General features: G+C 38.2%; 1 protein-coding gene across 3 annotated transcripts in view; it reads right to left on the bottom strand.

The window, feature by feature from the left end:
* PPM1B (protein phosphatase, Mg2+/Mn2+ dependent 1B) overlaps window positions 1–13,846 on the bottom strand; it is a 92,172-nt gene that overhangs the window by 26,716 nt on the left and 51,610 nt on the right. For all 3 annotated transcript variants that reach the window (XM_059406221.1, XM_059406223.1, XM_059406220.1), the window contains exons 2-3: window positions 8,209–9,068; window positions 8–125 (exon numbers count right to left, since the gene is read on the bottom strand). In XM_059406221.1, the coding sequence (XP_059262204.1) occupies window positions 8–125; window positions 8,209–9,054 (964 nt within the window). In that variant the 5' untranslated portion in view covers window positions 9,055–9,068. The remainder of the gene's footprint in view (window positions 1–7; window positions 126–8,208; window positions 9,069–13,846) is intronic.

The following is a 13,846-nucleotide window of genomic DNA, read 5'->3' as shown; positions in this document are numbered from 1 at the left end:
ACCTTACCTTCAACCCGTGACTCCAAGTGCTTATCCAGCTCTGAATCTTTTCTCACTGCTTCATCTGAGACCTTGGGAGCATTTGAAAAGCAAACTAGTACAATACTCATGTTATCTCGACTTCCCTGTATTTTAAAGAAAAAAGAAAGAAAGAACTGTATTTCCATAGTCCAGCAACTTTCTACTATTTAATTCAAAACAGTTAATTACATTAAGCAATTATAGTTTATTTAAATGAACAGAATGTACACACTCAACACAATCATTTCCATTCCAAAGAACTATCTGAAGTATCCCCTGAAGAAATAAAATCTCTAGATAAGGACAGATCTGTAATTAAAGACTTTTAATTTAATTCTGTAAACCTATTCTTACCCACCAGCACTCCACAACCTAAGAAATGAAGGTATCTTCATATGTACTACATCGTCTAAACTTTGTTTCCCACTCACACTGCATATTCCCAGAGTGGCTTCTGCCCAAAATCATGCTACCAAACAAGTGTGCACATTTTCACCTAGCTAATTAACCTGCAATAGAGCAATGCTAACAAAATTCTATTGACTTTGACACAGATGAAAATTACTGATCATTAGGATACCCAAGACACTATACTGAACAATTACAAGCAGAGAAGAAAATAGACTGTAAACTATTCTGAGGATAAAGCAGCAAACAATGGAAGGTAACTGGATGGCTGAGATACAGTAGTCAGATATAATAACTTTCAGAGGACAGACACTAGATTTTTGTTTTTTAAAGATTTTCTTTTTTCATCTATATATCTGATACAGAGAGATACAGAGGGAGAGCATAAGCATGGAGAGAGGCAGAGGGAAAGGGAAAAGGAGACTCCCCGCTGAGCTGGGGAGCCCAACGTGGGACTCGGGGCTCGATCCCAGGATCATGACCTGAGCCAAAGGCAGATGCTTAACCAACTGAGCCACCGAGGCACCCCAAGACAGAAGTCACAAATCATATCAGTCTGCAGAGGGGAACCAAAACTGCTAACTTAGGGATAAATTTTACTGTTGCCCTGGTAATCATACTACCATAGACAAATCATCTATATTGTAAAAAGTAGCATTATTACCATGAGATTATGAGAAATAAATTCTAAAATTTCTTGTACCTTTTCCTGTAGGTATATATATTACTTTAACTGAGTTTCTTAGAACGGTGACTTACAACATTGATTTTTTCAACCCAACCCCCCTAAAAATACTAAGTCAATGGAGGTGGTAGGCAACTTTGATGGTGCAGTTTGCCAACCCAAGTGAAAAAAGCCAAGATCATTCCCATTCTAGTCTTCTCAATCATTATAGCCAGAATCTAGGCAGGCATTGTCTGGTTTAGACTTGCCACCTTTTTGGAACCCACATGACACAGCCAAAAAGACACAAAGGCCTTGAAAAACTTTTGCCACCGCCTCCTAAAATATAATGTAGCAAAGCTTGAAGACAGTGGAGGTCAGGCCTTAAGAAGGCTTCAAAAAGAATAACTCTTTCCAGAGAGTGGGAAAAAAATATCACAAGTATATAAAACCAGATTCTCCGTAAGTGGAAAAAAAAAAATCAGGATTTCCAAAAAATCAGGACTGGCCCAAACTAATTCTTTAATGAAATCTACCAAGACTTTCACAATGACTTCATATTAGAAAATATGCACTGGATGTATGAATACATACAGATATCCACACAAACACTATGGCTCCAAATAGCATCTCTCCCCCCGAAAAAAGATCAATACATTTTATAGGAATCATGATTGACCATGTAAGTTCAGATCAGGCAAAAGCTTTATACCACAGATATTAAAGTTACACAATTTCCATTAGGTTCTTTTTTTTTTTTTTAAAGATTTTATTCATTTATTTGACAGAGAGAGATCACAAGCAGGCAGAGAGGCAGGCAGAGAGAGAGGAGGAAGCAGGCTCCCTGCTGAGCAGAGAGCCTGATGTGGGGCTCGATCCCAGGACTCTGAGATCATGACCTGAGCCGAAGGTAGTGGCTTAACCCACTGAGCCACTCAGGCGCCCCCCATTAGGTTCTTATGTTATAAAAATTATATCTTATCAATTGGGAAATTACTGAAATACAGTTTCGGGAAGTTTAAATATCAAAAGATAAAGGAAATAATTTACATTTATACCTCAGCTATGTGTGATTCCAATGATGATGTTTCTTCTATTTCTACATAAAGACAACTTTCAGGGGTGCCTGCGTGCCCAGACAGCTGAGCAACTGACTCCGGTTCAGCTCAAACCCAACCACTGCTCCAAAGCTCTGCACTCAGCCCAGGGACTCCTTAAGATTCTTTGTCCTTCTCCCTCTGCCCCTCCCCCCACCCTCACTCTAAAATAAATCAATCTTTAAAAAGAAAACAAAACAAAACCCAGGGTGCTACAGTGTACCCAAAGAAATATTAAAAATGAGGGAAAAGAGATTGATACTCCACATCTACAGACACCCTGCAAACCAGTGTGTAGTAGTTCACAGTGTTAATATCTGGTAACACTATACTCCTCTCAATGACATCGTATCTTTCCAAAGCCAGGGTTTTGAGAGTTGCTATGATAAAAAGCAAGTCCCATGGGGCACCTGGGTGGCTCAGTGGGTTAAAGCCTCTGCCTTCAGCTCGGGTCATGATCCCAGGGTCCTGGGATGGGCTCTCTGCTCAGTGGGGAGCCTGCTTCTCCCTCTCTCTCTCTGCCTGCTTCTCTGCCTACTCATGATCTCTGTCTGTCAAATAAATAAATAAATAAAATCTTCTTTAAAAAAAAAAATAGCAAGTCCCATAAAAAAAAAAAAATCAATGTAATACAGGAAATGAGGGTGGCCATGCCCAATGATTCCAAGATTTGAGAAGCTGTGCAGTGACCAACACAGTACCCATATCTCATTAGTATGTAGTCCTTTTCTTATTTTTTAAAATTTGTTTATTTATTTTAGAGAGAAAGAAAGAGAAGGTAAGGGGGTGGTGGTACGAGGTGGCGAGGAGTAGAGAAGGGGAAGAGAGAGAAGGAGAAAGAGAATCCCAAGGAGACTCCCCACTGAGCGCAAAGCACCACGCGGTCTCCCTCCCATTCCCATCACAGATCCCACCACTGTGAGATCATGACCTGAACCGAAACCAACAGTCAGACACTCAACCAAGTAAGCCACCCAGGGGTGTCCCTGTAACTACAGTTTCTTAAAGAATGAAATAAAATATTTTTTCAACGTACATTTATTATTTTGTTAAGACATATACAGACTCATTAAGTTTGGCTCTAACTATATAATATTTGTATCTGCTAAGTATTAATACGGCTAAGTAGAACTGCAAAAAAATTCCAAGATAGTTGGGTACCATGGGACCAAGAAAGACATATATAGACTTATTAAGTTTGGCTCTAACTATATAATATTTGTATCTGCTAAGTATTAATATGGCTAAGTAGAACTGCAAAAAAAAATTCCAAAATAGTTGGGTACCATGGGACCAAGAAAGCTGGAGAATTACTACACTATAGACTATACTTTTACATTCAGTCCTTCCCTTTCAAAATACCACACTCCACTCTAATACTATCTATGTCTACTTTCACATCATTCAGAACTATGTTTTCTGAAAGCTATAATGGAAAAACACCTGAGTTTAGAGCTAAGCAATTTTTGGAGGCATATGGGTACATTTTCTATGCTGTATTACTAATCTGGAATGGTGCTGCCCTTGGAAAATAAGCCAAAAAGACACAAAGGCCCTGAAAATCTTCTGCCACCACCTCCTAAAATTCAGTGTAGTAAAGATTGAAGACAGTGGAGGTCTTGACTCTTGGTTTCAGCTCAGGTTGTGAGCTGAAACTTCCCCTCAATTTTATCCAACTATCAGGTACTATCTTATGTTTTAAAATAAAGCTTCTGGATGCCTGGATGGCTTAGTGGGTTAAGCCTCTGCCTTCAGCTCAGGTCATGATCCCAGGGTCCTGGGATCCCGAATCAGGCTCTCTGCTTAGCCAGGAGCCTGCTTCTCTCTCTCTCTCTCTCTCTCTGCCTGCCTCTGCCTACTTATAATCTCTCTGTGTCAAATAAACAAGTAAAATCTTAAAAAAAAAAAAAAAAAAAAAAAAGTTCCTGATAAGTGGTACATAAACTGAATTTAGGAAAATCAAATAGTATTTTAAAACAAAAAATAAAAGAACAATTTAAAGGAACATGGACTTCTACAATTTAAGAAAAAGCAAGTGGCAAAGTAACATGAATAGGATACATTTCTGTAAAAATAAAAAACAAAAAACAAGAGAAAGAAAACCCTATTTTTTATACTTCTCTAAGTTTGTATGAATAAACAGAATTGTTTGGAAGAATATATGTGGTTGCTTAATGGGGATGAGATTTTTAAAAAGGACATAAATACAAACATCTTTGGCTTTGTTCATCAATGTTCTTATTAATCTTATAATTGTTGAAAAAAGAAAAACAAACCCTTAGCATTTCCATTCGGGAAAATGTTTCATCAAACCCTCTGTAAAACATTTACTACGGACACATCTAACTTGACTAGGAGATGTGAATTCTAGTCTTGACTTCAACACTCATCAAAATATGACTTAACAGGGCACCTGGTTGGCTCAGTGGGTTAAGCCTCTGCCTTCGATTCAGGTCATGATCTCAGGGTCCTGGGATTGAGTCCCACGTCGGGCTCTCTGCTTGGCAGGGAGCCTGCTTCTTCCTGTCTCCCTCTGCCTGCCTCTCTGCCTACTTGTGATTTCTCTCTCTCAAATAAATAAAATCTTAAAAAAAAAAATTCAATATTCTTAAAAAACAAAAAGAAATACATCTTTAAAAAAATATGACTTAACAGTTATCTTTTAATGTCAAAACTTTACTTCCTTACTTGCAAGTTGGAAACGGATTTTTATTTCATTCATCTCAGGTCACTAGGAGGACAAATGAGTGTTATTTATAAGTTATGAAAGACTATGCAAACAGCAGTTACGTGGCTTATGCAACCTGAAATTAGCGTAAATACCATGAATGCTACTAGCACTGGCAATGAAATGGGAAGACTGCTTTCTTAGGGGCTATTTTCTCCTAGAGTGAATTATCTTAAGAGAGTAATGCCTAACTAGAGTCATCCAACACTTACTGCTTCATATTGCTAAGCAGCAATCCTGAAAAAGATAATCATTAGCAATAATAACACTACCTTTTATAGTTGTGAAAATTAAATGTATTAAGACATGTGTGAACTGCTTAGAACAGCATTTGGCTGTACATAGAAAGCAGCAATTTACTGATGCTGTTGTGATTATGATGATTATCACAATCTCCCCAGATTTCATGAGTTAACATATAAAACTGCTTGTAATCTATCAGGGCATGACAAGTGTTAGAAGTGTTAGAAAATATTGACACATCATTTAAATCTATTATCAGGGAAACTTCTACTGAAAAATCAGATCTACTCTCTCTCAGTTTTAAGTAGCTAGCACCTCTGGAGCAGTCGCCAAGCACTGGGCTAAAATGCTTTCCATGGATCTTAAAATTTTGTATTCAGTCTTGTAGACAAAGTTCAAAGCAATCATACCCTATTTTAATCATATTGTTTTATAACAATGCTAACCGTTAGTTTTACACCACAAACAAGTGACAAATGATGGAGTTAGAAAAACAGAAAGGGGTAAGAAGTTTAATATTTAATTCCGAAAGTAACACAGAAAGGTTCAAAATATTCACAGGGTTGTTCTGTTTCAACACAAAAGTTAACTAAGCTTCTCAAAATTGATTTCAATTCGGGGCGCCTGAGTGGCTCCATCGGTTAAGCATCCAACTCCTGATTTCAGCTCAAGTCATGATCTCAGGTTGTGAGAGGGAGCCCTCCCCCCCCACCCCCACCCCGCGCTCAGCAGGGAATCTGCTTGAGTTTCCTCCTGTCCCTCTGCCCCACACACTCCAGCAAACCTCTCACTCTCTCTAATTAAATAGTAACAACTGACTTCAATTTGAATGCAGCTTCATTCAAAGGAACCATAGTGGCCAACTTCCACTAAAATTGATGAATCATGTGTTCCTCCAACCTCTTGTTCCTATTACTGTCATTTATCATTTCCAAGATTCTAGGAATCCAGGATATTTAATACCACCAACAGGAATATTTAATCGCAGATTAAAGCTGTCAAGCAAAGAGCCACCACCAGAATCAGTTCAACCCCATTCAGAAGGGTGGAGCCAAATTTCCTGAAAGCTAGTAACACCCTTTCAATGGAAGGGAGAGGGCAGTTTATCCACAATATAAACTTCTTTTTTTACTCCACATTACAGACCTAATAGATTTTGGCTATTCCCTTCAGAACTACAGGACATTCCTTCAACAAAATACCATACAACATGACAAATGATTTAGACTGATATCTACAGACACGGAGATCTCTCTACAATATACTGTTGAACAAAAAAGCATACTGTAGAATAACAAGCATAATGATCTCATTTTTATACAAATATACATACTCACAGGCAGGCAAAAAAGACTAGAAAGATATATACCACACAATGAGCACAGCCTAATTCAGGTGAGTGGCAAATTTTTGAATGTTTCTTTATAATTTCTGAATTACCTGGAATTTTTTAAATAGTTAAGTATATGGTTATTTTATAATCAGGGAAAATGCTGTCTTCATCTGCTAGGCAGATGAAAAAACATCTGCTTGCTTTTGTCTCAAAATAGCTGCAGGTCAAAATCTCTCCATGTAGAGCCCAAGGAGAAGACATTTTAGAGCCTATTCAATCACTGACAACCATCGATACTTTCATACTTAACCTACCCAGTTAAGTTAAAAAAAATAAAATTATACACACACACACACACACACACACACACACACACACACACACACATACAGTATACTTTATACTTAAGGAATAAAAACAACAACAGAAAAGCTAAAGGAACCATCATTTAAAATCCTTTGGAAAAAAAAGCTGCCAAATGAAAACACCATTTCTCTATTTGAAGCTGTCTCTTCCCATTCTACAAAAAAGTAGACACTTCACCAAAACCTGGGTATTTCCACAGACTCAAGAGATCCTTCATTAGAAACTTTGTGGCCGTTTCTGTATCTTCCAAAGCAACTTACATGGTGAGGAGACAGAACAATTCTAATCTAGACAGAATAAGTAAGTCAGAAACTTTATTTCATATAACTGAAAGTTAGTTTTGCCTCAGTTATCTTTTCAATCAGAGCCATACACTACTCACAAATTCTAGGCACTGGTCAGTTAACTCAAATTTTGACTGACTTCTGTATAGCACTGTCAAAAACCCACCTGAAACTACCAAATATTTTAAAGAAATTCAAGTGAATTGCTGAATATCTGTTAGTCTGCATTTGCTTTCCCTATCGCTATATGAAGTTAAGATTTACAGAACGTTACAAAACTAAATTAAATGTTACAGATTCACAGGAATTCGTCACAGCATTATCTCTTATACTACTCTTTGGTTTCTATTTAAGATTTTATTTATTTATTACTCTTTGGTTTTTAATCAGTAATGACAAAAAACATCTATATGAAAAGAACTCTGGTATCTTCTACCAAAGTTAAGGTATGCTCTACCATGGCATATACCATTTCTACAAAACCACATGTAAATCCATTTTTTATTTTGTTGCTAGGAAAGTACTTCTTTTACTAAATGATAAGAAATACACAATTCATACTTCTACTTCAGTTTTCATCTTAGCTGCTAGAAGGCTTAGATCTAAATTACAAAACTTGACTTAGCCTAGGTCTCTGGTGTGTCTTCCAATATTATACATAGCTTTTGATCTTCTGTATGTTTACTTCAGAAGTATACCATATAACACAGTTCATCAAACTGCTTCAAAATCTGGCGTAGACCTCTACTGGCAATACTGAGAATTTAAATCAAAAGGCACAATTCTACATAGGTGTCTCAGCCACAGCAACAAGCCATAAAGTAGTACTTAAATGACAACAAATGCCACAAGGTTATTAAACTTAATTTTCCTAGAAGGTTGAGGCAAACGAGGATACTTCCCCTCCTCCCTTGCAAAAATAATATGTAGTGAAGAAAATGATTTAAAAACATACAGGTTTTCCCTAATGAAAAGTTTTTAAAATTTAAGTTTGGTTCATTTTACTTACCATGCCTTTTCAAAATTAACAGGGTATTTTAACTGTAACAAAAAGACATACATACCTTATGTAAACAAGTGTCCACTACCCAATTGCACACATTTTCCAGGTCATCAGATACCTCAAGCCTAGATTTAACAAATTCACAGAGCTCCTCATTACTCATAACATCCCAGATCCCATCACAAGCCAAGATGATAAATTCATCCTCTTCTGCTCTTAAAATTTCATAAACCTCAGGCTCTGGAGAAACAAGTTGTTCTGTTGGGCCCTTGCCATCAACACACTTGTAATCATAGTCCCCCAAAGCACGAGACACTGCTAATGAACCATTAACACGCTGTATCATTACGCTGCCTCCTGCATTCTGGATTCGCTCCTTCTCCCTTGGATTGCAAGGTTTGTGATCCTGGGTGGAAAAGCAGACTTGTCCATTCCTATACAGAACAGCACGTGAATCACCACAGTTGATAAAGTAGATATGCTTGGGTGAAATCAGGACGCCAACTGCAGTTGAACCACTTCTGTCCATTCCGTTTCTGAGGTCTGAAAAGTTACGCATGTATTCATCGATTTTCAAAAAGCCAGTTCTGATGCCATTCTTGACATTTTCCACAGAGGGCTCAAGAGCGGATCCTGATTTTGCAGCTGCCCTGAAGTCTTCGTTATTAGTGATGTGTTCTAGTAAGTGCGTTGAGCAGTAATTTGCTACTCGAGATCCAGCATGACCATCATAAACTGCAAAAAAGGACCAGTCTTCCAAGCCGTGAGGAATGCCTACAACAGCTGTGTGTGCGTCTTCCATTTCCACTCTCCATCCTTGCATGCTGCTCAGGCCATAACGTAAACCATTCCCAGCACCATGAGCATTATGTTTCTCAGTTTTGGGTTTGTCCAAAAATGCACCCATGTTTAATAAGGAATCTGAAAGAAAACAAAAAGCAGCCAAGGGTTATATGCTGAAATCTGTCAGAGAATTATCTATAATATTCCATCTGTTCTCTAGTAACTCCTTTCTCAAGTGTGTTTTTCAGTATTCTCTAAATTTACTGGAACAACAAAAGAGAAACCAAGAAAATTTCCCCATACATCCTTATTCTAGAACAGTGGTTTCTCAATCCTGCCACATTAAAATCATCAGGCCAATTAAATCAGAATCTCTAGGGGTGAGACCCAGATATCGGTATTTTTTTTTTAAGCCTCTCTGGTGACTTAGATGTACAGTAAGTTGAAAACCACTGTTCCAGGAAAGGGAAACTAAAAACACAACCTGGTTTAAGTTTTCTTAAATACTCAGCTTATTTTTTATTTTTTTAAAGCTTTTATTTACTTATTTATTTGTCAGAGAGAGGGAGGGAGAACACAAGCAGGCAGAGCGGCAGGCAGAGGCAGAGAGAGAAGCAGGCTCCCCGCTGAGCAAGGATCCCGATGTGGGACTCGATCCCAGGACCCTGGGATCATGACCTGAGCCAAGGGCATCGGCTTAACCAACTGAGCCACCCAGGCATCCCTTAAATACTCAATTTATAAGAGAACTCTGGGGTTCAATATAGAAGACTGATCCATGAGAATATTCAGAATGGTGTGGCATCTTTTCTAATATACTAAAGTAATTTAGTATATTTCAGGAAGACTTCCAAAAGCATGGATTTGTAAGACATTTTCCTTCGATGATCCTGATTACCCCCAAAACTTAATTTTTTTTTAGATTTTATTTATCTATTTGACAGACAGAGATCACAAGCAGGCAGAGAGGCAGGCAGAGAGAGAGGCGGAAGCAGGCTCTCTGCTGAGCAGAGAGCCCAATGTGGGGCTTGTTACCAGGACCCTGAGATCATGACCCGAGCCGAAGGCAAACCCACTGAGCCACCCAGGCGCCCCCCAAAACTTAGACATCAAATCTCCATTCTCAAACATTTGATTTTAATCAAAGCTTTACTGCATATCAAATTGAAAGCTATTATTTGGATTCTGTTAAAACAATGTAACCTCAGGGATGTGCTACAGAATATACTTAACACGCTGGTGGGTTTTATAATCCATAAAGTAGCATTAGGACAATTTTTACTCGGTGTTGACAGAGATTTACAATCCACACACAGGACTGTAACATATGACGAGGCATTCCCTCTCCCTCCTGACGTCACTGTTGTTTTAGAATAAACTTTCCCAATTTCAAATGACTTGGTCTAGAGTGCTGGTTCTCCAAATAAGCATGCAGATACCCCAGCAGTTTCCCACCTACAATCCTGGCCCTGATACTCACTAGCTTTGTGACCTTAAGTAAGATTCTTAGTCACTTGTAGCTCAAATTCCTTCTGTGGATTAATTAGCCACTTTTACCTTCTCTCCTCTGTCAAATGGGGGTTACAACAATAGTACCCACACAGAGTTGCAATGAAGAATGAGTTGATGTAATGTGCTTAGCACAGTACTTGAAACAATAAAAATCATAAAATGTTTGTTGTTACTTGCTCAAAATGCAGATTCAAAACAAAAAAAGATTTTTTTTTTTCCCCCTAGTACATCTTGGATGGGGGACCTTCAAAAGAGCATGCTGGCAACTGAAAAAAAAAATCACATTTTGAGAGACACTAATCTAGATCAGTGGACTTTCATTTGGATCTAGGTATCTTTGTGAGTTACCTTTTCCAGCTATGACCATTATTAACTATATATATATATTATATATATATATAATATATATATATTAAAAGGAATTCTGAAAGTTTTCCAAATACTTAAAATTACTTTTCATTCAAATATAACACAAAATAGCAATGTTACAGAATACTGTAACATTATTTTTTTAAAGATATTTATTTATTTATTTATTTATTTGAGAGAGAGAGCGTGCACACAAGCAGGGAGAGCAGCAGGCAGAGGGAGAAGCAGACTCCCCGCCAAGCAGACACTTAACTGATTGAGGCACCCAGGGGCCCCAGGAGTCACACACTCTTCCGAGGGAGTTAGTCAGGTACCCCTGTTGTTTTTTTTACTGTTTTTTTAGTGATCTCTATCCCCAGCGTGGGACTTGAGCTCACAACCCGAAGAACAAGAGCTGCATGCTCTACCAACTGAGCCAACCAGACACCCTCTCAAACCACTTTTCATTTCAATCTATCAATTAAAAAAAAAGTTTTGTCCTTTTCATCACCTTGATGCTCTAATTAAGGTGCCACTGTTTTACATTTCAACAAATAAGCTGAAAACCACCAGAATTACTCATTTCAGACATTAAAACAAAAGTTCAGAAATTCCTATTTCCAAATTTGTTTTTAAGTGAAGAATAAATAGAGAAGGAAGAAAGGGTATTCAATAGAACACTACAGGGAACATTAAGAATGAAAAAGAACCTGGAAGGGCAGCTTTGGAAAACCATCTAATGAGTACTCCCACAACACACACTCTCCTGAATACTGTGGCAGTTACACCAAGAAGAGCCTGCTGCTTTCACTGCTAGGATTCCTACCTGCTGTCTGGTTCTTTCTAAAGTTGCTTGCTCAAGATTCAAAGTCCAGGAAATTAGTATCTGAGCTCAGGTCACCAGCACACCTAACAGGCTTTATCAGGGACTACATTCTTTCGCAAATAGGTCATTTTTTAATTAAGATTTTATTTTATTTATTTAAGTAGGCTCCACAACCAGCACAGAGCTGGAACATGTGGTCTGAACTCATGACCCTGAGATCAAGACCTGAGCTGAGATCAAGAGTCAGATGCTTGGGGCGTCTGGGTGGCTCGTGGGTTAAGCCTCTGCCTTCAGCTCAGGTCATGGTCTCAGAGTTCTGGGATGGAACCCTGGGATTGCATCGGGCTCTGCTCAGCAGGGAGCCTGCTTCCTCTCTCTCTCTCTCTCTCTCTCTGCCTGTTTCTCTGCCTACTATGTAACCTCTGTCAAATAAACAAAATCTTTAAAAAAAAAAAAAAAAAGTCAGACGCTTAACCCTGAGCCACCCAAGTGCACCTCAAGATTTTATTTTTAAATAATGTCTACACTAATATGAGGTTCGAACTTACAACCCTGAGATCAAGAATTGCATGCTGTGGGGCATCTGGATGGCTCAATCATTAAGCGGCTGCCTTTGGCTGAGGTCATGATCCCAGGGTCCTGGAATCGAGCCATGAGTTAGTTCCACATCAGGCTCCCTGCTCGGCGGGAAGCCTGCTTCTTCTCCCTCTTCCACCCCCCTACTTGTGTTCCACTCTCTCGCTGTGTGTTTCTCTCATACATGCATACATACATACGTATATACATACATAAATGTTGCATGCTGTAACTGAATGAGCCAGCCAGGGTGCCCCACAGACTGGCCATTTTTAAGTCCCAAACTGATATTTTAAAGTTGGGGTTGTCCCTTAATGATTTATTTTTATTAAGTTTTACTTATTTATTTTTAAGTAATCTCTTATACCCAATGTGGGGTTCAAACTCAACCCTAACATCAAAAGTCAAACACTCTTCTGACTGAGCCAGCCAGGTGCCCCTGATTTAATTTTTTAAACATGAAATATCACACATATGAGAGATTACATAACATATACATATAGCTAAAAAGTAAAAAAATGAACACCTATGTACCCATCATACAATTTAAGAAGTAGAATATTATCAAGACCACTGAAGCATCCTATTATCCTGAATTTTATCATCAGTATCCCTTGTAGTTTTTAACCACTTGAGGCACAGTTTTATATTTTTGACATACACCACTATACTTCTGAGATTCATCCACACTTACGCAGAGCTGTAGTTCTCTATGCCACCATATGTTCGTGTATAATTTTTATCCATCCTACTATCAATGAATATTTGAGTTGTTTTTCATTTTTTAATATTATAAAACAGTGCTATTGTGAACCATCTTGATGCAAATGTAGTTTTCCCAAAAGACATACCAAAATTCCCAAGTACTTAAAGTATGCAAATTTGACAGTTACTATACATGATCTTTTTTTCCATCAAAGGTCACGTAACAGGGGCGCCTGGGTGGCTCAGTTAAGCGTCTGACTTCAGCTCAGGTCATGATATCAGAGCCCTGTTGTGTTGAGCCCCATTAGGTTCGAGGCTCAGCAGGGCATCTGCTTGTTCCACTCTATCTCTGCCCCTCTCCCCACTCATGTGTGCACACTCAAATACATAAAATCTTAAAAAAAAAAAAAAAATCACAAAACAAACCATTACCTTTCCAAAGGTTTAGTTTCCAAATGCTCATTTGCTAACACTACTTTCTTTAAAATAGTTACCTTCTTGGTAAGTAACCTTTATCTGAATGGGAAGATTGTGTGTGTGTGTGTGTGTGTGTGTGTCTGTCTGTCCGTATTTTCTTTTATCTAAAAATATTTGCATACTGCTGTGCAATTAGCAACTTCTATTTTACATTGTATTATTCTTCAAAAGCAAAGAACTTTGCTGAGATGATCAGCAAACTTCTATGTAATAAAATGTATTTCCTGGTCACTTCTCATATAGGCACTGTAAAAACTACATTTTTTTTTTTAAGAATTACTTAGGGGTGCTTGGGTGCCTCAGTGGGTTAAAGCCTCTGGCTCAGGTCATGATCCCAGGGTTCTGGCATTGAGCAGTGCACTGGGCTCTCTACTCAGCGGGGAGCCTGCTTCCTCCTCTCTCTCTCTCTGCCTGCTTGTGATCTCTGTCAAATAAACAAAATTAAAAAAAAAAAAAAAGAATTATTTATTTG

The sequence above is a fragment of the Mustela nigripes genome, chromosome 7 (genome assembly GCF_022355385.1).
Source record: "Mustela nigripes isolate SB6536 chromosome 7, MUSNIG.SB6536, whole genome shotgun sequence".
Taxonomy (NCBI): domain Eukaryota; kingdom Metazoa; phylum Chordata; class Mammalia; order Carnivora; family Mustelidae; genus Mustela; species Mustela nigripes.
Note: the sequence above shows the minus strand (reverse complement) of the source record. Positions and strands in the feature narration are given on the sequence as shown.